The sequence below is a fragment of the Scyliorhinus canicula genome, chromosome 15, assembly GCF_902713615.1.
Source record: "Scyliorhinus canicula chromosome 15, sScyCan1.1, whole genome shotgun sequence".
Classification (NCBI taxonomy): Eukaryota; Metazoa; Chordata; class Chondrichthyes; order Carcharhiniformes; family Scyliorhinidae; genus Scyliorhinus; species Scyliorhinus canicula.
In genome coordinates, this window is record NC_052160.1 from 57,836,229 (window position 1) to 57,860,398 (window position 24,170).

General features: G+C 50.7%; 1 protein-coding gene across 1 annotated transcript in view; it reads right to left on the minus strand.

The window, feature by feature from the left end:
- radil (Ras association and DIL domains) overlaps positions 1-24,170 on the minus strand; it is a 192,916-nt gene that overhangs the window by 94,127 nt on the left and 74,619 nt on the right. The window contains exons 5-6 of the mRNA XM_038821032.1: positions 17,034-17,071; positions 12,402-12,559 (exon numbers count right to left, since the gene is read on the minus strand). Of these exons, the coding sequence (XP_038676960.1) occupies positions 12,402-12,559; positions 17,034-17,071 (196 nt within the window). The remainder of the gene's footprint in view (positions 1-12,401; positions 12,560-17,033; positions 17,072-24,170) is intronic.

Below are 24,170 nucleotides of genomic sequence, written 5' to 3' on the forward strand. Positions count from 1 at the left end.
ATACAAGAATACAATATGGCGAAAAATCAATTACAGAAAAGTCTCTGCTATTGCCAGAAAGCTTCGGGCAGGTTGCAGGCCTCAACCAAGGAGAAACATGGCTGAATTGGCACTGGAGAGTTTCCAAATATCGCACCATGCCAGGTCTCACTGTAAAGGCGAGCGAGTCAGGGCGATATTATACGTGATGGGTGGCTGTGCAAGGTTTCTAGTAGAAAATAATCAAAGCACTTAATACACACTTCAATCTGAAAAAGAATATTATTGTTGAACAGGCTAAATTTAACAAAGCACCCAACGTCAAGCGGAAAGTGTTGAGCATTCATAAATAACCTATACAGACTTGCAGAAAACTGTGCTTATGGCACGCTAAAAGATGAGCTGATCAGAGACAGAACTGTTGTGGTTGTCTTGGATGGTACTTTGTCTGACCACTTGCAATTGCTTAATGATCTAATCTTAGCAAAGGCAGCCCAACATGGCAGACAAACAGGTCAGGAAGCAGAATCTTTATAGAATTTACAGTGCAGAACGGTGCCATATGGAATGCTTTCTTTTGTTGGGCAAGATATTGAATACAAAATCAGAAATGTAAAATGAAACTGGTTAGGCCGCAACTGGAATTTTATATAGTTCTGGTCACCATGTATAGAAAGGATATAATTGCTCTGGAGAGAGTTAGAGGAGATTTACAAGAATGTGCCAGGGCTTGAAAATTACGGCTATGAGGCTAGGCTAGGGTGGTTTTCCTTGGAACTGAGGAGGCTAAGGGATACAAAATTAAGAAGGGCCTAGACAGGAAAAACGGGCGGGATTCTCCCCTACACAGCGGGGTGGGCCATACCGGCGCCGAGGAGTGGCGTGAACCACTCCGGCATCGGGCCGCCCGGAAGGTGCGCAATCCTCCGCACCTTCAGGGGCTAGGCTGGCACTGAAGGGCCTCCGCCGGCCGGCGCGCGTTGGCACGGGAGCGTCAGCGTCTGCTGGCATCATCCCAGCGCATGCGCAGGGAGGTTCTTCTCCGCGCCGACCATGGTGGACCGTTACACCGGCCGGCACGGAGGAAAAGAGTGCTTCCACGGCACAGGGCCGCCCGCGGATTGGTGGGCCCCGATCGCGGGCCAGGCCACCATGGGGGCCCCCCTCCCAGGGCCAGATCCCCCTGCAACTCCCCATAGACTCCGGAGGGCGCCCGCAGAGCCAGGACCCGCCGGTACAGATCTGGTGTATTTTACGCCGATGGGGCCTGCCAAAAACGGGCGGCCACTCGGCCCATCGGGGGCCGGAGCGTCACCCGGGTAGGGGGGCCCGCGCTGCCAATGGCCGCCGACCGGCGCGGCGCAATTGCTGCCCCCACCGAAAAACCGGTGCTGGAGAATCCGGCAGCCGGGCGGCGGGGCGGGATTCACGCCGTCCCCCGGTGATTCTCCGGCCTGGTGGGGAGTCGGAGAATCCCGCCTGTAACGTCTTTACCCACTTCCTTGCCCCTCTGCATGCCATTGTGAGCACTCGCCCTTTGCCCCACCCCCACTCCTTGCACAGCCCTCTTCCATATTGCCTCCCTTGTCTTTGTTTGCCCAACTCCACTCTCCCGATCTCACCTTCCACTCCACCCCTGGTCAATCTTCAGACCTTTGTTGCGGTGGCACATGAGTCCCGCAGCACAGTCCTGTCCAGATAGACACTGCTGTGCAGCACCAGGGGGAAGGAGACCTCTGTACTCTCCAATCCCAGGCATGGTACTGATTCGACTTGGTGAGATAGGAGGGCCTGTGGGTCCAACAGCATGGTGCTGTCCATGAAGACCAGCTCGGCATGGAGATTGAGGGCAAGAATGGGTCTGCCCCAGCAGTGTTCAACAGCGCAGCAGGAGCAATGCAGCTGGCAGAAAGTTGCTGCACTCACTCCAAAGTGTCTGGTGAACCAAGGACTGCCTTGTGCATACCACTCTTTAGCAATTGGGTTTGACATTGACGTAAATTCCCACTGGCGTGACACAAGATTGAAAGGCCTGACGGACGCCAATGGGCAGCTGTTTGAATCAGCAGTCATGAGAGGCAAATGGCATTTACGCCACCTGCCAGCGGGAAGAATAATCCGCCATTAACTTGCCATTGGAAGGATTGCAAAAGGATTTTAATGCTGATAGGTTTCTGAAATTTTAGCTCTTGCTAGATTCACCATGCCCATCTGCTACCAGAGGTGAATTTTGCCCCAGGTTTTTAGATTTTGTAATTTTACCATGTTTTAAATTGAAAGTGTTGTAACCCCCACGAGGATGACCCGATTAATCTCCCTGTGAGCCTCATGAAGTACGAGCTGCCCCGCCGAGGGTGGACATTAAAAGCTTGCCCAGACAGGAGCCAAGCTGCAGAGTTGGGACTGAGACTGTTACTTATATATATGTTACTTAGGTAATAAACCATTCGTTTTAACTCTCCTTTCTAGACTCCTTTGTGACTACTAAATACCATGAGCGGAATTCTCCGAACCCCCGCCTATTCTCCGGCCCGGATGGGCCGAGCGGCCGTCACCAAACACCGGCGGGACCTCGCCGTTGAAGGCTCCAGGGGCGGCCTGTGGGGGGGGAGGGGGGAGATGGGGGTGGGGATGGGGGGGTCTCCGTAGTGGCCTGGCCCGTGATCGGGCCCACCGATCGGCAGGCCAGCCTCTCTGTCGGGGGGGCCTCCTTTCCTCTGCGCCGGCTCCTGTAGCTCTGTGCCATTTGGCATCGGGGCCGGCGCGGGGAAGAAGGCCACTGCTCATGCGCTAGTTGGCGCCGGCCCAACTGCGCATGCACGGACCCCGCGACGCCGGGTTCAGCCCCCTGTGGGCCGCAGAATGGTGTCCCGGAACGGGCGCCGACGCCGGAGTAAAACACTCCCGTTTTTATGCCGGAGTCGGCACTTGCCACCCGATAGGAGAATCCTGTCCCATATCTTTAATATCATATTTTAATTCTAGAGGCTTTTATTTAATGCATAAAGTAAATAAAGTATGCAAGCATTGACCGTATCGGGTAGGTCTCGCTTGACATTTCTCTCAGTCACGCAATCCTGCTTGTGTTAATAAGCTGCAATCTGCTGACTGTAATTATGACAGATCCACCCAGCAAAATGTAAATATTGCTGTTCTGGGGAGAAACATTTTAGGCCAGACAAAACTAATCTACAATTTCTCATCAGTAAACATGAATGGAAATGCTTACTCAACAAAACCATCGCCATCATTCTATCCAATTGTTCTGTTTGGCTGGATAGCATCAAAATCTACTGGGTTTTACTGTACTCCCATGTCTAAATAGTACACAGAAAAGATGACTCAATGAGCAAATTATATTAATTGTAGGGATTCAATTTTATCTATAATATTTTTTTAAAATCTCATACTTGCATGCAGTTACTTCGTGTATTATTTGTCACACAGTCAGGCTGAATTTTCAATCGTTCATGGGAGTGTGTTTGGGTGCAGGCGAGTCCGGAAAATTGCATGCTCGCACATTTCAAGGAAACATTTAGATTTTCAAAGGCAATGCAGGAGGGGAAGCCACATGCCTGCGATTAATTGTTTGTTGTGCTAATTGTAAAGGAAGGAATATGGGAGAAACAGTTAGCGATTTTCAAATGAGCAGGGTAAGAGGCACGGAGGGGTTGGGAAATGTTTGCTTTAGGGAACAGCCTTTTTTGAGAAAAATAGCGGGCTGCCCAGGGGTGGCTGTCCAAGCTAATGTTGGCCCTCTGCTCTCCCTCAATTTGCAAAGGCAATGGTAAAACCAGTCATCAAAGGCAATGGCAAAACCAGTCATGGCTACCATTTTCTTTTTAACTTATCCCTCTATGCCTCACTCTAGTCTCCTGCCAATGCCCAACACCCCGTAATTGGGTGACAAACTTGATTCAGGGTGCCATTTTGAAAATTGCATCCGTCACTCTCTCTGACATGGTGTAGGGCCAGGACCCAGAAGAATTAAAATTAACCCCATTGTGTCAACCTGTTCCATTAAAAAAACTCTCATGTCCACATTTAAAATAGAAAACACCTATATAAACTTGTCACTGGGACTGTGCAATAGACCACTGTGTTCTGACAACACTTTGAAAATGTTTCTGAAAAATTCTCTTCTTCTTCCATTTATTCCTTTAGTAACTGAAATTTCTACTGTCCAAGATAAAGATCAAACTAACTAAAATGTGTATATAAATTAGGGAATTGATAATAATGTTTAAATATATCCACTGATTTTTTTTTTTTGTGTGCCTCTTAACAACTTAGAATCACAGAATCATAGGGGGGAATATTAACTTAAAGGGTGGGTCACAGGGGTTAACATAGGAGAAATTGGTTTCCATCTCCAATCCTCCCACTTCTGGGGCGGGATTCTCTGACCCCCTGCCGGGTTGGAGAATCGCTGGGGGCCGGCGTCAATCCCGCCCCCGCCGTTTTCCGAGGAATAGCAATTCCTCGATTCCCGCTCCCGCCAATCCCGAGATTCGGCGGGAGCGGGAATCGTCCACGCCGGTCGGCGCTCCCCCCCCCGCCGATTCTCTGGCCCCCAATGGGCCGAAGTCCCGCCGCTGTCAAGCCTCTCCCGCCGGTGTGGATCAAACCACCTACCTTACTGGCGGGTGCAGGCAGCGCGGGCGGGCTCTGGGGTCCTGGGGGGGGGGGCACAGGGTGATCTGGCCCCGGGGGGTGCCCCCAGTGGCCTGGCCTGCGGTCGGGGCCCACCATTCGGCGGGCCGGCCTGTGCCATGGGGGCACTCTTTTCCTTCCGCCTTCGCCACGGTCTTGACGGTCCGGCACATGCGCGGACTTCCGCCGGCCGACAAAGTCCCTTCGGCCCCGGCTGGCGTGGCACCAAAGGCCGCCCACGCCAGCCCGCAGAGCGCCAACAACTCCGGCGTGGGCCTAGCCCCTCAATGTTAGGGCCAGGCCACTTTGGGGGAACCCCCCCCCGGGCCTGATCGCCCCGCGGCCCCCCCAGGACCCCGGAGCCCGCTCGGCCGCCTGGTCCTGCCGGTAAGGTAGGTGGATTGATTCCCGCCGGCGGGACCGGCATGACAGGCGCGGGACTTCGGCCCATCATGGGCCGGAGAATCGCAGGGGGGGGGGGGAAGGAGGGGGGGGGGCGTCAACAGGCACGGCGGAATTCCCGTCCCTGCCGAATCTCTGGTGCCTGAGACTTCGGGAGACGGCGGGGGCAGGATTCACGCCGCCCCTGCCGATTCTCCGACCTGGCGGGGGATCGGAGAATCCAGCCCATGATCTCATGCCTCCAAACTTCCCGCCGTTGTTTTACCAGAGCCTGGCTGTTTGTTGCAAGTCTAATCGGAGAGAAATGGGAGAAGGTGATGATTTTTCTCCTGGGTTGCCCAGAGGGCTTTTTCATTGTATTTTAACATGTATAAAGGATTTACACTGAAGTGATGGCAACAGAATAGCATAAGCCCAGCAAACATTTTCAGTGATACTGTTCAATAGCAATCTGGGAAATACAATAGTAAAGTTTTAAGAGTAGGGGTTGGTCTGAGTGTTTTTATTGTGATAATTGCTATTCCTGAATGCATTCTGCGAAAATCAGCAGCAAGGAGCCCAAATTAATTTATAATATTTAAAATCACTTCATTTAAAACCTATCACGACAAATTTCACTTAAATAATTACTACATGTTCATTTGTACTGCCCCCTCAGACTGAGGGCGGGATTCCCCGACCCCCCACCGGATTGGAGAATCGCCGGGGGGGGGGGGGGGGGGGGGGGGGGGTGGCGTGAATCCTGCCCTGCCGCTCCGACGCCGGCTGCCGAATTCTCCGGCGCCGGTTTTTGGGCGGGGGCGGGAATCACGGTGAGCTGGCTGGGGCCGTTGGCAGCGCCCCCCCCCCCCCCCCCCCCGCGCAATTCTCCGGGCCCCGATGGGCCGAGCAACCGCCCATTTCCGGCCAGTCCCGCTAGCGTGAAATGGACATGGTCCATCCCGGCGTGACCTGGCTTGGAGGATGGCTAGCAGAGCCCTCAGGGAGTTGTGGGGGGATCCGGTTCCGGGGGGGGGGGGGGGGGGCATGGTGCCTGGCCCGCGATCGGGGCCACCGATCTGCGGACGTGCCTGTGCCGTGGGGGCACTCTTTACTTCTGCGCCGGCCTCTGCAAGGCTCCGCCATGGCCGGTGCGGAGAAGAAATCCCCTGCGCAGGAAACATGCCAGCGGTTCTGCGCATGCGCCAACTCACACCGGCCCACAGCCGCCCTTCGCCGCCGGTTGGTGCGGCGTCAACCCCACCGGTGCTGGCCTAGCCCACTCCGCACCTTCCGGGCGGCACAATGCCGGAGTAGTTCGTGCCACTCTTGGCGCCGGCATCGGGCGTCCAGCCAATTGCAGGAGAATCCCGGCCTCAGTCTTGCTCAAGTGATCTGTTAATTTCTGGAACTTGAGTGCCTTTGACAAAGCCATTATTTATTGTCCATCCCTAATTGCCCTTGGGAAGGTGGTGGTGAGCTGCTTTTTTGAATGCTGCAGTCCATATGGTGTAGGTACACCCACAGTGCTGTTGAGGAGTGTGGTGATCCACTGTGTAATTGTGTGTGTGCCTGTATTAGGGGATGTACAGCAGTACCTATACTACAGGTTCGCCGGTAGCCCCTGCCGGCTGGCTCCGCCCACAAGGAGCCGTATAAATATGCATGAGTTCTCCTGAGCAGCCATTCTACCAGCTGCAGTCGGAGGATAAACATCTAACTGTAATAAATCCTCTTTTGTACCCATTCGAGTCTTTAGTACAATTGATAGCGCATCAAGGAGGTTATTCCAGGATTTTGACTCAATGACAGTGAAGGAACAGCAATATAATTCCAAGTCCAGATGGTTTGTGACTTGGGGAAAATGTTCAGGTGCTGGTGTTCCCCTGTGCCTGCTGCCCTTGATCTTCTCAGTGATAGTGGTCACAGGTTTGAAGGCGTTGTCGAAGGATCCTTGGCAAGTGGCTGCAGTCTGGACAGTACCACTGTTGCCACTGATTGCTGGCAGTGGAGGGAGTGAATATTTAAAGTAGTGGCTGTAGTGCTGGTCAAGCAGATTGCTTGGTCCTGGATGGCTTTGAGCTTCTTGCTTGTTGGAAATGTACTCAGCTAAGTAAGTGGAGATTACTCCATCACACTCCTGACTTGTGCCTTGTAGATGTTGGACAGACTTTGGGAGTCAGCAAATGGGTTACTCGCAACAGAGTTCCCAGCCTCTGACCTGCTCTTGTAGCCATAGCATTTATGTGGCTGGTCCAGTTAAGTTTCTTTTCAATGCTGATTCCCAGTGTGTTGATATTGGGGGATTCAGAATGGTAAAGGCATTGAATGTCAAAAGGTGATGGACAGATTTTCTCTTGTTGGAGTTGCCTGGCACTTGTGTGTCACGATTGCTGCATGTCAGAACTACCTGTGAATAGCAAGCTTCTGAGTGTTGAATGAAGGGAGTAAATTTGACTCCTATTTTTTGTATTTCTTGCTCAATTCTCATTTTTGACAATGCTTTTGGCCAACTGCCTTAGTGTCTCCTTAATGCAGCATCCATAGTTGCCTGATTACACTCTTATGAAGCAACTTGGAGCATTTTACTAAGGTAAAAGTGCTATATAAATGAAAGTTGCTGTTATGTTATGGATACATATTGCTTTTTAGTTTTGCAAAATATTAGAAATGTTACCAAAATCCAATGTGAAACAAAACTTTCTTTGAAACATTTGCGTTGATGCTGGGTTATTATAAAACACATTACATTACTGAGTGTACTGAATTGTACCAAAGTTGACTAAATGTTGATAAAAGGAGTAGGGACAAAACATAACCAAATTGTGTGCCAGAATTCATAACATGTGCCATTGGGGCAGCACGGTGACACAGTGGTTTGCACTGCTGCCTATGTGCTGAGGACCTGGGTTCGATCCCGGCTCTGGGTCACTGTCTGTGTGAGTTTGCACATGCTCCCTGTGTCTGCGTGGATTTCACCCCCACAACCCAAAGATGTGCAGGTTAGGTGGATTGGCTACGCTAAATTATCCCTTAATTGGAAAAATAAATAATTGGGTAATCTAAATTTATTTTTTTTTAAAGAAAAAAAACATGTGCCATGAATTTCCTCATGGCCCCTCTTGAACCGCTTCTGTACCTTCACAATAGTCATGGGGGCCAGAAGAAATTCCTGGAGATCATCTGAACAATTAAGGAGTTCATAAAAATTGCAATGAGAAATATTACTGTAGAGCCTTACCCTTGAACTTTCTCTATCATGTATAATTAATACATGTTTTTTGGATGAGTTGGTGTGTATATATATATATGAATAGGCTGGTTAGACGAGAAGTATTTTTCTGTGCATTACTGTTTCTAAAACCTGCAGAGACATTTTTATAATTAACATTAAGTAGGATTACAGGAAAACAAAGACCCAACGGAATGTGGGTCATACAGACCCATGTCTCTGCTGAACGCATACGCCAAAATACTGGCCAAAATCCTAGCCAAAAGGCTAGAAGACTGTGGGCACGATTCTCCCAAAACGGGAGAAATCGTAAGGCTGGCGTCAAACCCGGGCGGGTTTGACGCCAGCGCGCCCCTTCCCGACCGGGAACCGATTCTGGTCCCCGGTCGGGGCTAGCAGCCCGACGCCGCAAGCTCCGGCATCACGGGCTTAACGAATTTCGTTAAGCCCGCTTGCCGGAGTTAGCACCGGCTGACGCGTCATATGACGTCAGCCGCGCATGCGCGGATTGGAAGACTCCAACCCGCGCATGCGCGGATGACGTCATCGCGTATTTGCGCGAAACCCGCGCATGCGCGGGCCGGGATGCCCCTCAGCCGCCCCGCGAATGGATACTGCGGGGCGGCGGAAGGACAAATAGTGCGCGGGCATCGGACCCGCTGCCCGCGATCGGTGCCCACCGATCGCAGGCCCATGGCACCCTTGGCACGGCCGTGGTACTGCCGTGCCAATCGGTGCCATGGTTATAAAAAGCGAGTTGTTCCCGCCGTTTTTACGAACGGCCAGACCAGGTGTGTTTGCCGTTCGTAAAAACAGCGTAAAGGGCTGGGACTTCGGCCCATCGAACAGCTGTGAATCGCTGCCGGCCGTAAAAAAACGGCGGCAGCGATTCGTGTTGGGAGTTGGGCGGGGGGGGGGGAGAATAGCGGGAGGGCGGGAAAAATGTCGGGAAGGCCCTCCCGCTATTCTCCGACCCGTCGTGGGGGGCGGAGAATCGGGCCCTGGTACCACAGAGGACCAGACGGGCTTCGTCAAAGGTAGACAGCTTACCGCGAACATCAGGCGCCTGCTGAACGTGATAATGACCCCCTCCGGGGAGAGAACACAAGAGGTGATCGTCTCCCTGGACGCAGAAAAGGCCTTCGACAGAGTCGAATGGAAATACCTCATAGAGGTACTGGAGCGGTTCGGGCTTGGAACAAGGTTCACCGCTTGGGTAAAGCTCCTATACAACGCTCCCAAGGCGAGTGTACGGACCAACAGTACCAACTCCCAATACTTCCAGCTGCACAGGGGCACCAGACAAGGATGCCCACTGTCCCCGCTGCTGTTCGCACTAGCAATCGAACCGCTAGCAATCGCGCTCAGGGCAGCAAAAAATTGGAGGGGGATCCGAAGGGGAGGTAGAGAGCACAGAGTCTCACTCTATGCGGATGATCTGCTCCTCTATATCTCGGACCCAGCAAGCAGCATGGACGGAATCATCGCGCTCCTGAAAGAGTTTGGAGCCTTCTCGGGCTACAAACTCAACATGAGCAAAAGTGAGATCTTCCCAGTACACCCGCAAGGGGGGGGGGGGCAGCACTAAAGGGGCTGCCGTTCAAACAAGCCCGACACATATTCCGCTACCTGGGGATCCAAATAGCCCATGACTGGAAAGGGATCCTCAAATGGAACCTCACCAGGCTGACGGAGGAAGTTAAAAAGGACCTGCAAAGATGGAACACACTCCCGCTCTCCCTCGCGGGGAGAGTCCAGACGATCAAAATGAACGTACTGCCCAGGTTCCTCTTCCTGTTTAGATCCATTCCGATCTACATCCCCAAGGCCTTTTTCAAAGCGCTGGACAAACTTATCATGGCGTTCGTATGGGGGGGTAAAAATGCTAGGATCCCAAAGAAGGTCCTACAAAAAACAAAATCCAGGGGGGGGCTAGCCCTCCCGAATCTACAATTCTACCACTGGGCGGCAACAGCCGAGCGAGTAAGGGGATGGATCCAGGAGCCGGAAGCCGAGTGGGTGCGTGCGGAGGAGGCCTCCTGTATGGGGACCTCCCTCCGGGCCCTCGCCACGGCAGCACTCCCATCCCCACCCAAAAAACACTCCAGCAGCCCAGTGGTGACAGCCACCCTCCAATCCTGGAACCAACTGCGGCAGCAATTTGGCCTGACCAAAATGTCGGACAAGGCTCCCATCTGCAACAACCATAGGTTCACACCAGCGCTGACTGACGCCACCTTCAAAAGGTGGAGGCAGGACGGGGGGACACTGACAGTCAGGGACCTATACACGGACGACACGATCGCAACACTGGACGAACTGACAGAGAAATTTCAGCTAGCTGGGGGGAACGAGCTACGGTACCTGCAGCTCAAAAACTTCCTACGAAAGGAGACAAGGACGTACCCACAACCGCCACGACAGACACTACTGGAAGACCTACTGGACACAAGTATCCTAGAGAAAGGGAACTGTAGCGACATGTATGACCGACTGGTAGAAAGGGACGACACCGTACTGGACGCAACAAGAAGGAAATGGGAGGACGACCTGGGGATGGAGATAGTGTGGGGACTCTGGAGTGAAGCACTGCATAGGGTCAACTCCACCTCCACGTGCGCAAGGCTCAGCCTGACGCAACTAAAAGTGGTACATAGAGCCCACTTAACGAGAAACCGTATGAGTAGGTTCTTCCCGGAGGTGGAGGACAGATGTGAACGGTGCCAAAGAGGCCCGGCCAACCACGCCCACATGTTCTGGTCTTGCCCCAGACTTGTGGATTACTGGACAGCCTTCTTCGAGGCTATGTCCAAGGGGGTGAGGGTGGAGCCATGCCCGATAGTGGCGGTCTTCGGGGTTTCAGACCAGCCAGATCTATTCCTGGGGAGGAGGGCGGACGCCCTTGCCTTTGCCTCCCTGATCGCCCGCCGTAGAATCCTGTTTGGCTGGCGGTCAGCAGCACCGCCCAGAGCTGCAGACTGGCTGTCCGACCTCTCGGAATCTCTCCAAATGGAGAAAATCAAATTCGCCACCCGAGGGTCAGACGACGGCTTCCATAGAACGTGGGAGCCATTCATGCAATTGTTCCGGGACCTGTTTGTGGCCAACGAACAAGAGGAAGAATAGTTGGGTGGCCAAGAATCAGGGGAAAATGGACGGGAATCGGGGGAAGGTAGCCCGGGAGGGGGGGGGTTTGGGGTTCGTTATGGGGGTTTGATGGCAAGCTAAGGCCCAAAACCAAACTATAAATAAATGTCTATAAACATGTGCCTCGGCCATATTGGGGTATGTAAAATATGTATGCCGGCTAAAGGGGGCGGCCACAATTGTTGTTATGAAGATGCTTACCTGTAAATATACATGTTAAATTTTTGTGTTTTCTTTTTTTCTCTCTAATAATTTGTAATTTGTCATATATAAAATATGAAAACTCAATAAAAAACATTTATAAAAAAAAAGTAGGATTACAGGGATAGGATGGAGTTCTCTTTCCAAGGGCCGGTGCAGACTCGACGGGCCGAATGGCCTCCTTCAGCACTGTAAATTCTATGATTACATAGCATTTCAGTGCATCACAATTTCAAGTGTGTCATGCTCTCCATCCGATTTCCTTCAAAGCACCTTTGACTTATTACGAAGAATAAAAGGAAATTCTACCCCTTATGTTCGGGAAACATATCTGAATACATTTGAAAGTTGGTTGTTGCTTGTTGCCTTTCTCGTTCTCCCTTTTCATTGAAATAGGTTTGTTTTACATTACAGCTGCATTAAGGTGTCTGCTTGCTAACAGCACAAGAATATTCATCCCAACCTTAAATAAAAGGATAGAATTTATAAAAGTCCAATCAAAATCCCGAAGTATTTCCAAGCCACCTGTTCTCACAGTAAACATATTTTAGCATTAATTAACATGTTACTTCAACCCATTTCTGTTGCAACCTATTTCATCTGCCGCATAATTTACTCTATAATATATTTGATTCATCCACAGCATATTGGTTCCTGGATATTGCACACACCACTCACTGCGAAGTGCAGTGTGTAAACACTTGCTTTCAAACTTAAACAAAGCTCAGCTTTCATGTTGCATATCCTAGCCACTATCAATACACCTTTGTGCTGACCTCCCAGTCTGTTAACTGCATAATGGGGGTACCTCGTGCATCCAGGTCTTCAATGCCTTGAATGTAGTCTGGGACCCTCTGCTGGATGAAGTAAAGCAGCTCAATGGAGTTGGACATCCAGAAGAAAATATGCTGGAGATCTGGAACCAGGTCTGTAATACTGAGCAGAGGTAGAGATGCTGGATCCTGGCTGGAGTTAGGTGGAAAGTGATTGTAGAAGATATAAAAGAAAAATAATTAATGAGGCATTTTGTTCACTACTTATGTAAGACAAATCAGGTGATAACTAAAAACGAAATGGAGACCAAATGCAGAAACTACTATTGGAGCACAGTAGTGGAGCTTTACCTGGGACTCGATACTTTACAAAGAATAGTGCCGTAACCAGATGTATTTTCAAGTGAATGAATAAAAAAATGGTGGGGTCTCTGAAAGCGTCATGCAAGCAGATTAATCAAGAAATTCAATATATACTAGAACATTTGCAGGGCTATAGGGGAAGAGTGTGGAAATAGAACTAATACAATAGCTTTTTAAAGTTTTGGAACAGTAGCGATGGGCTGAATAGCGTCCTTCTATGCCACATGATTATTTGAAGTAAGAGGAAGAAACAAGAGTGACCCATCATTAATGGGATGATTAGAATATTTATAATTTACTATATACCAACAACTGCCGAGAGTGTGGTCATAGATGCGGCTCGAGGATTGGGCTCATCAGCCATGCAAGAAACCACAGAGCCCATGACCAGTAACACGGCGTTTTTTAGTTGAACAATCATACTCATTAGTGGTGAATCGCTGAAGAAGATACCAAACTTACACCTTTAATATTATAATCAGCAAAAATAACTTGATTGAGCAAGAAACACTTAGTAGATTCACGTTATAATAACTATTAATATCGGGCAAGGGGTTGCCGCTGATGAATGCCGGGGAAAGGTTGCTTCCAATGAATGTCCGGGAAGGGGGGGGGGGGGGGCGGTGGAGAGAGTCTTTGATACCTCCGTTATGTGGGCTGGGGGCCAGCAGCGCTGGTTGGAGCACCCTTTAAAGATGGTGGCCTGATCTTTTTGGAGGCAATTTCCAGCCCTCTGAGGTCCAACCCCGCCGGAGTGACAGCGTAAACCATGGACTCAAGGGGCTCAAGGGGCGCGATTCTCCCGAGTTACGAAAACTCGGGAAGCTGGCGTCAAAAACGGGCGCGTTTGACGCCAGCCTCCGCCCCCCCCAACCGGGAACCGATTCAGCTCCCCGGTCGGGGCTAGTATCGCGCGGCCGTGAACTCCGGCATCGCGGGTTTAACGAATTTTGTTAATCCCGCTAGCCAGAGTTAGCGACGGCTGACACGTCAGATGACGTCAGCCGCGCATGCGCGGATTGGACGACTCCAACCCGCGTATGCGCGGATGACGTCATCGCGCTTGTGCATGAAACCCACGCATGCGCAGGCCGTTATGCCCCGCAGAAGCCCCGCGGATGGATCCATCGGGGCGGCGGAGGGAGAAAGAGTGCGCGGGGTAAGTAACCGCTGCCCGCGATTGGTGCCCACCGATCGCGGGCCCATGGCACCCTTGGCACGGCCGTGGTACCCGAGAACGGGACTTTACGGCCGTTTTTATGAACGGTCAGAGCAGGTGTGTTTTACGCTTGTAAAAACGGCCGTAAAGGCCTTGGAAATCGGCCCATTGGCCAGGAGAGAATCGCTGCTCGCCGTAAAAAAACGGCGGGCAGCGATTCGTGTCGGGAGGCGGGCGTGGGGGGAGGGGGGGGGAGAATAGCGGGAGGGCGTCGGACCAGCGTGTCCGTAAAAATTTACGCCGCCCGCTATTCTCCGAATTTTCGTGAGAGCGGAGAATTGCGCCCAAGGTTCCATGAAAAAAAACTGGTCAGTGAAACCGGAGAGCTCCATACCAGTTTTCTGTCTGAGCCTGACGTGACAAATTCTGGGAAGATTCCACCCAATGCATCCATTTCAAATGGATTCTCATCAATGTTAGTTTAGCAAACGCAAGCTCCAAGGTTAAGCAAGTGGAAACATCTTCCCTTCTCAATATTCGAGTGAGAATGCTTCGCAAAATCAAATTTGGAAAAGCACTGGAGTAGATCAGGTTTCAACGCACTGCAACAATAGGATTAAGTAATTCAAATGCTACCCACTGAGAGTTAGGAATGAATATTTTAAAGAGGTTCATTAAATACTTTGGATTTCTTGATGATCCAAGGTTTTGCCTTCAGAGAACCAAACCAACGGAATCAAAAATACAAATCGCATACTAGCATCAGACGATTGAAAGTGAAGCTGTATATAAAAGTTCACCCTGAATGAAATCAAGCACGAGCATCACGAAACACCCAAGAGTGCCCATTTTCTAGTTTTTGCTGCTTTTTAAAATGCCACATCATATAATTATTTCACTTCACACCAGAGTAAAAACTAAAGAACATAAGAAATGGGAAGATAGGCCATTCAGCCCCTTGAGTCTGCTCTGCTGTTTAATAAGATCATGGCTGATTTATTGCCTCAACTCCATCTTCCCGTATAATCCCCATATCCCTTGACTCTTTAGTATCTCACAATCAGTCAACATCTGACATGAATAATCTCAATGACTGAGCATTCATAGCTCTCCGGAATGCAGGATTCCAAAGGTTCACAATCCTCTGACTAACACCAAAATGGCCAATCCCTTATTCTTAGACGTAGAACTTTTAAGTATCAAATAAGGCCTTTTGGAGAGTTTTGTTTACTTAGTATTGGCAATGGTTTGAAGTTGTACATTCTTGGAATCAGGAAAATAACTCTGGGGTGATAATAAATCCCTATGGCAGGTTTAATCCATTCACGGAGTTATAATAAATTGCACAAAATCTGGGTAGATCGAATATTTGAACAAGCAATAAAAATTAAATTTAATCAAAATAAAATACACCGTCGTTTTGCAGGATTGAAGGAGCTGGGAGCAAAGTATGGGCTGGAGCAGGGGGAAATATTTAGATACATGCAGGTTCGAGACGTTGCCAGAAAGGAGATACAGAGTTTCCCAGTAGAGCCGGATTCCACATTGCTGGATGAGGTGCTGACGACAGGGGGACTCGAGAAGGCGGTTTACGGGGCTATTTTGGAGGAGGAGAAGGCGCCTCTAGAAAGGATCAAGGCAAAGTGTGTGGAAGAGTTGGGAGAGGGTATGGAGGAGGGGTTCTGGTGTGAGGTGCCCCGGAGGGTGAACACCTCCACCTCATGTGCGAGGTTGGGGCTGAGACAGCTGAAGGTGGTGTATAGAGCGCACCTTACAAGGGCGAGGATGAGCCGGCTCTTTGAGGGGGTAAAAGATGTATGTGAACGTTGCGGGGGGAGCCCTGCAAACCACATTCATATGTTTTGGTCCTGTCCAAAGCTGGAGGATTACTGGAAGGAGGTTTTTAGGGTAATCTCTAAAGTGGGGCACATGAAACTGGACCCGGGCCCTCGGGAGGCCATATTTGGGATGTCGGACCAGCCGGAGTTGGGAACGGGTGTGGAGGCAGATGTAGACTTCGCCTTGTTGATCACCCAAAGGCGGATCCTGTTAGGGTGGGGATCTACCACTCCACCCTGTGTCCTGGCATGGCGGGGAACCTGCTGGAATTCTTGATGCTTGAAAAGGTCAAATTTGAATTGAGGGAAAGGATGGAGGGGTTCTACAATTCATGGGCGTTATTCATTATGCACTTTCGAGAATTGGATCACATCGAACATTGGGAGGGGGGCTGCTGGGAGGGTTGGGGGGAGGGACTGTATGTGTTAATGGTGACTATGGGTGATTCCTGATTCCTTTTTGTCATTTGTTTATGTTAACATGCAGGCTAATGTCTGGGATTTGGTGGGAGGATGGGATCGTTGTTATTGATATGGGGATTGACATTACATTTGTTACTGATTATTGTTTATTGTTGGGTGTAAATTTGAGAGAAAATGTGAAAAAGAAGGTAATAAAAAATATTTAAAATAAAAATAAAAAACACAAGTGCTGAAAAGGCAAAGGTGAATTCAGAAAATAGTGTCACCAATAATGAAATTAATAAATACGGTAAACTTCAAGTTAAGTGCTGGTGATGGTAAACTCTTTGTATATATTGTATATATGTATATATATATTTGTATATATTCCCGTAACAGCCTCCCCGAACAGGCGCCGGAATGTGGCGACTAGGGGCTTTTCATAGTAACTTAATTTGAAGCCTACTTGTGACAATAAGCGATTTTCATTTCATTTCATTTATTTGTACAACTTTTAATTTTTGAATTCTTCATTTCAAAATGCTGCTATCCCCTGGGTTCCTCCATGAGATCTAGAAGCATTGTCATTTTGTGTTGAAAACATCTTGACTAATCTTCATGGTGGGGTAATAGCAATCAAGTGTGACCCCTCCCCACTTCATCACATTTGCTTGATGTCGCTGGAATGAGAATTAGTCTCTTCTGAGATCAACCCTGGACTGCAAACTAATTACAATTATTTTTGAAGATGCTGAAAATGCTTTGTATTTATTTTGTCTTATGTGAAAGAAACATAGTTGGGGTGGATTTACTAAGCACAACAACCCAATGAAGGGATTAAAGAATCTGCAGAACCAAAATAAATTAGTAGTGTTGCGTGTGTGTGACAAATTTAATGGACTTACTGTTCAGACTGTTTTTCTGCCAATTCTCTGGTCTTGCCCTGTGAAGAAAAAATACATCTGCTCTAAATAGGAACATGACAATCTGAATGTAAAACAACTTAGTTAGTTCGTCACTTATCACTTTTTGAGGTTTTGATTTGCTGAGATTTGAAATAGTTCCAGCACTTGTGACTATAAAAATACAAGCTTGAAGTTAGAAAGTTACTGTTGTTAAAGCAAAAAAATTAACTGGTACTTATAAATTATTTGCAAACAAAAAGGATGGCAATTTGTCACATTTGTGCCAGTTAAAAGAAAAGTTTTAGAATGAGGTAAGATTTTGTAGTGTAAAATTTTCATATATGGCTATTTATGAGCCCAATCATAAGAAATCGAGAAGTTAGTAATTCAAGTTTAGCTTCTATAGGGTTCCATATGATATGCTCATTCTATGATTCAAACGGCATCATCCTATTCTCTGTCAGCAATAAGTCGGATTAGAAACTGACTGCATTCTCAGCAAAAAGCACTGTGACTAGAGGCTGATTGTTTACTGATGCTGAACCCAGACAAGTGATTTTAAAGTGTGTAATTAAGAGATTCTACTAGACAGCCATTAAGGGCTAGATATCTGGCTGGTTTTGGGGCTTGTGGATGCCATTTTGAGTCCAAAATGTTATGCTCGCTGCGCACAATTCGAGTACAGATCATGCCAGAGTTCATAGAATTATAAAGTGGTTGCAGCACAGAAGGAGGCTATTCGGTCCATTGTGCCTACTGACCCTCTGAGGGAGCAATTCACCTGTGCCATTCCCTTGCCTTTTCCCCAAAGCCCTGTAAATTTTTCTTTCTCAGATAATGATCCAATTCCCTTTGAAAGCCTCAACTGACCCTATCTCCACCACACTCAGGCAGTCGTCCTTACATTTGCTACATGAAAAAGTTTACATATGTTTGCCATGGGGGCTGTTTAGCACAGGGCTAAATTGCTGGCTTTGAAAGCAGACTAAGGCAGGCCAGCAGCACGGTTCGATTCCTGTAACAGCCTCCCCGAACAGGCGCCAGAATGTGGCGACTAGGGACTTTTCACAGTAACTTCATTTGAAGCCTACTTGTGACAATAAGCGATTTTCATTTCATTTTTCATTTCAATTACTTATACTGTTTCTCACTATTTATTCTGTCCAGATTCTTCATGATTTGGAACATCTCTATCAAGTTTTCTCTCAAGAAGAACAGTCTCAACTTCTCCAATCTTTTTACAGAACTGAAATGCCTCTTCCCTGGAATCTTTCTTTGACTTTTTTCAACATCTTCTCTAATGTCTTCACATCCCCCCTAAAGTGTGGAAACTCGAACTGTTCCATAACTTCATTGCTTTTGTACACTATGTCCCTCTTGATAAAGCCCAGGATGCCATTAACCACTCTCTCAACCAGTCCTGCCACCTTTAATGATTTATGCACAAATATACCCAGGTCCCTCTGCTCCTGTGCCTGCTTTAGAATGGAGTGTTTTATTTCCTATTGTCTCTTTGCATTTTTCCAACCAAAATGAAGCACACTTCTCTGCATTAAATTTAATCTGCCACGTCTCTGCCCATTACGTGTCCTTTTGAAATTCTTCATTGTCCTCCTCCTGATTCAAAATACTTCCACGTTTTATATCATTCGTAAATTTTGAAATGGCCCCCTGTACACCAAAGTCTCGGGGTCATTAATATACATCAAGAAGAACAGGTGTCCTAACATTGATCTAGAGGGAACTCTTCGTCCAGTCTGTAAAACAACTATTCTTCACTACTCTTTGTTTCTTGACACAGTCAATTTTGTATCCATGTTGTTACTGTTCCTTTTATGCCATGAGCTCTAACTTTTTTTTTAAATAATTTTTATTGAAAGAGTTTTTCCATACAGACATTTACCCCTACTAATTTTTAAATTATTTACAACACAATCCCTCTAGGCAAATATCCCTCCCTCGCCCGCCCTCTCGCGCGCACCAGTCCTCCCCCCCCCCCCCCCAAGCAACAACTTAACAAACAAGGCAGCCTACAGTTTCAGACATGAGCAGCGAGCAGACTTGCCCGCGTTACAGTCGTGCATGTCCCCCCACGACCATTGCTGCCCCCCTCCCCCCCCCTTCCCCCCCCTTCCCTCCCTTCCCTTCCCTCCCTTCCCTCCCCTCCCCCCCCCCCCCCGGGTTGCTGCTGCCACGACCCCGAACGCCTATCTCTGATCTAAAAAGTCAAGGAAAGGTTGCCACCGCCTGGAGAATCCCTGTACCGACCCTCTCAGGGCAAATTTGATCCTTTCTAGCTGAATATAGCTAGCCATATCGTTAATCCAAGTTTCAACGCTTGGAGGCCTCGCGTCCTTCCATTGAATTAATATCCTTCGTCTAGCCACTAGGGACGCAAAGGCCAGTATTCCGGCCTCCCTAGCCTCCTGTACCCCCGGTTCTACCCCAACCCCAAAGATCGCAAGCCCCCATCCTGGTTTGACCCTGGACCCCACCACCTTCGACACCGTCCTTGCCACCCCCTTCCAGAACCCTTCCAGCACCGGACATGCCCAGAACATATGCACATGGTTCGCTGGGCTTCCCAGACATCTGACACACCTGTCCTCACCCCCAAAGAACCGGCTCATCCTTGTCCCCGTCATGTGAGCTCTATGCAGCACCTTAAATTGAATGAGGCTCAGCCTCGCACACGAGGAGGAAGAATTGACCTTCTCCAGTGCATCCGCCCACGTCCCGTCTTCTATCTGCTCTCCCAGCTCCCCTTCCCACTTGGCTTTCAGCTCCTCCCCTGATGCTTCTTCCGCCTCCTGCATTATCTTGTAGATGTCTGATATCTTCCCCCCTCCGACCCAGACCCCCGAGAGCACCCTATCACTCGCCCCCTTACTGGGGAGCAGGGGGAACCCCTCCACCTGCCGCCTAGCAAATGCCTTCACTTGTAAATATCTGAACATGTTTCCCGGGGGGAGCTCAAACTTCTCCTCCAGCCCTCCCAGGCTCGCAAACCTCCCCTCTATAAACAGGTCCTTCAACTGCCGTATGCCCACCCTGTACCAGCTCTGAAATCCCCCGTCGATGTTCCCCGGGATGAATCTATGGTTCCCTCTTATTGGCGCCGCCAACAGACCTCCCATTTCCCCCCTGTGTCGCCTCCACTGCCCCCATATCTTGAGGGTGGCCGCCACCACCGGGCTCGTGGTGTACCTCATGGGGGGGAGCGGCCATGGTGCCGTTACTAGGGCCCCCAGGCTTGTGTTGCCACAGGACGCCCTCTCCATTCGTTTCCAAGCTGCCCCCTCCCCTTCCATCATCCACTTGCGCACCATTGACACATTTGCCGCCCAGTAATACCCCGAGAGATTGGGTAGTGCCAGCCCTCCACTGTCCCTACTCCGCTCCAAAAAGACCCTCCTCACCCTTGGGGTGCCGTGCGCCCACACGTAGCTCATGATGCTACTCGTCACCTTTTTGAAGAAGGCCCTAGGGAGGAAGATGGGCAAGCACTGAAATAGAAACAAGAACCTTGGGAGGACCGTCATTTTGATTGACTGCACCCTCCCTGCCAACGACAGCGGTACCATGTCCCACCTCTTAAATTCCTCCTCCATCTGTTCCACCAGCCTGGAAAAGTTCAGCTTGTGGAGGGTCCCCCAGTTCCTTGCCACCTGCACCCCTAAGTACCTAAAGCTCTTTCCTGCTCGCTTGAAGGGGAGCCTCCCAATACCCTCTCCCTGGTCCCCCGGGTGTATCACAAAAACCTCGCTTTTGCCCAAATTTAGTTTGTACCCCGAAAAGTCCCCAAACTCTGCTAATAGTTCCATTATCTCCGGCATTCCCCCTTCTGGGTCTGCCACGTACAGCAGTAGATCATCCGCATACAGCGATACTCGATGTTCCTCCCCTCCCCTAGTCAGTCCTCTCCACCCCCCTGAACCCCTCAGTGCCATTGCCAACGGTTCAATCGCCAGTGCGAAAAGTAGGGGGGATAGGGGACATCTCTGCCTGGTCCCTCGGTGGAGCCCGAAATACTCCGACCTCCTTCCGTTTGTCACTACACTCGCCGTCGGGTCCGAGTAGAGCAACTTCACCCACTTAATAAACCCTTTCCCAAACCCAAACCGTTCCAACGTCTCCCACAGGTACTCCCACTCCACCCTATCGAATGCCTTCTCCGCGTCCAGCGCTACCACTATCTCAGCCTCCCCCTCCACTGCCGGCATCATAATTACATTCAGCAATCTCCGCACGTTCGTGTTGAGCTGCCGCCCCTTCACGAACCCCGTCTGGTCCTCATGGATTACCCCTGGCACACAATCCTCTATTCTAGCTGCCAGGATCTTTGCCAGCAGCTTGGCATCCACGTTCAGAAGCGAGATAGGCCTGTAGGACCCGCACTGCACGGGGTCTTTATCCCGCTTCAATATCAGGGAGATCAGAGCCAGCGACATTGTCGGGGGCAGAACCCCCCCCCCCCTCTCGCGCCTCATTAAAGGCTCGTACCAGTACCGGTCCCACCAAGTCCACATTTTTCTTGTAGAATTCCACCGGGAACCCATCTGGCCCCGGCGCCTTCCCCGCTTGCATCTGACCTATTCCCTTGACTAGCTCCTCTAGCCCTATTGGCGCCCCCAGCCCTTCTACCAGCCCCTCCTGGACCCTTGGGAACCTCAATTTGTTTAGGAAGTCCTCCATTCCCCCTCTCCTCGTCGGCGGCTCAGACCGATACAACTCCTTGTAAAAATCCCTGAAGACCCCGTTCACTTCTTGCCCCTTCTGCACTACCTTCCCGCCCCTCTCCTTCACTCCCCCAATCTCCCTAGCCGCATCTCGTTTGCGAAGCTGGTGTGCCAGCATCCTGCTCGCCTTTTCCCCATACTCATAGACCGCGCCCTGTGCCCTTCTCCACTGCGTCTCTGCCTTCCTGGTGGTCAGCAGGTCAAACTTGACCTGCAGGCTGCGCCGTTCTCCCAGCAGCCCCTCCTCTGGTGCCTCCGCATATCTCCTATCCACTTCCAATAGCTCCCCCACCAGCCTCTCCCTCTCCTGCCTCTCCTTTCTTTCTCTGTGTGCCCTTATGGAGATCAGCTCTCCCCTGATCACTGCCTTCAGGGCCTCCCAGACCATCCCCACCTGCACCTCACCCGTGTCATTCAAGTCCAGATAGCTCTCAATGCTCTTCCGGACCCTTTTACACACCTCGTCGTCCGCTAACAGCCCCACATCCAGCCGCCACAGCGGGCGCTGGTCCCGCGCCTCCCCCATTTCCACATCCACCCAATGTGGTGCATGATCAGAGATCGCAATGGCCGAGTACTCAGCTTCCCGTACCCTCGGGATCAGCCCCCTGCTCAACACGAAGAAATCGATTCCGGAGTACACTCTATGGACGTGGGAGAAAAAGGAATACTCCCTCGCCCTCGGCCTACCAAACCTCCATGGGTCTACTCCTCCCATCTGCTCCATGTACCCCCTCAGCACTTCTGCCGCTGCCGGCCTCCTATTGGTCCTTGAGCTCGATCTGTCTAGCCCGGGGTCCAGCACTGTGTTAAAGTCCCCCCCCATGATCAAGCCCCCTGCCTCCAGTCCCGGAATGAGGCCCAATAGGCGCCTCATAAAACCCGCGTCATCCCAGTTCGGGGCATATACGTTGACCATCACCACTTTCTCCCCCTGCAGCTTACCCTTCACCATCACATACCTACCCTCCTTATCCGCCACCACCTCCTCCGCCACGAACGACACCCTCTTTCCCACCAGAATCGCCACCCCTCGGTTCTTTGCGTCCAATCCAGAGTGGAACACCTGTCCCACCCACCCCCTTCTCAGGCGAACCTGGTCCACTACCTTCAAATGGGTCTCCTGTAACATTGCTACATCAGCCTTCAGTCCCTTCAGGTGTGAGAATACCCTTGATCTCTTGACCGGCCCATTCAGCCCCCTCACGTTCCAAGTGATCAGCCGGGTCGCGGGACGACCCGCCCCCTTCCCCTGCCGATTAGCCATGTCCTGTTCCCTGCTCGCCCCGGGTCGACCCTCCCCTTCTGACCCGCTCCCCATGGCGATGGCCCCCTCCCCCCACCTCTCCAGTCCTCCACTTCCCGTTTCTGGTCTTTCCAGCAGCAACCCGGTGTCCCTCCCTAACCCCCCTCCACCCCCCCTCCCCCACCCCCCCCCCCCCCCCCCCAGGCTAGGACCCCTCCTAGCCGCGATGTACCCTCCATCGTAATCGTACTCCCGTAAGTCAGCTGGTTTACGCTGACCCGGCTGCTCCTGCCACACTCCGACTCCCCCCGGCTCGGGGGGGGGGGGGGGGGGGGGGGGGGGGGGGGCCTCCCCCCCCTTGCCACTCCTCCCTGGCCCCGCTCCAACGCGGGAAAGGTCGCCATTGCTAGCCACGCCCCGCACTCCTCCCCTCCCCCCTCCTCTGCCCCGCGCGCGGGAAACCAGAGGAAAGCCCGCGCTTTCGCCCTGCCACACCCCACCCCGCCATCTTCAGTTCCACCCCCGTCCCCGTCCATGCCTGTAAAGAACCCCCCCTAGGAGCCCATATCCCCGATCTGCTCTCCCCCCCCGTCCCGCCTCCCCAACTTAACATTATAAATAACAGATAGATAACAAATAACAATGTACTTAACAGTCGCCCTCTACCAAACAGTATAAATAACCATAAATAACCATGAATAACCACAATAACAATAACTAAGGGAAGTTGGCAAAGGGGGGAAAAAACATCAGAAGAAAAACCCAAAGCAAGAGTTCAAGATCCAAACAAAGAAAGAAGAAAAAAAGGAAACCGTTCCAATAAGGGTTGCCCAGTTCCGACCCAGCCGAAAAAAAAAAACCGCTTGTTCAGCTGAAAGTACCCGAGCGGCTACGGCCGCCAAGTATCCCCTGGGTCTAATTCGAGTCCAGTTTCTCTTCCTGTACAAAGGCCCACGCCTCCTCTGGGGACTCAAAATAGTGGTGTTGGTTCCTGTAGGTGACCCACAAGCGCGCTGGCTGCAGCATTCCGAACCTGATCCGTTTTGCATGTAGCACCGCCTTCGTCCGGTTGTACCGGGCCCGCCGCTTTGCCACCTCCGCACTCCAGTCCTGGTAGACCCTCACCGTCGAATTCTCCCACTTGCTGCTCCT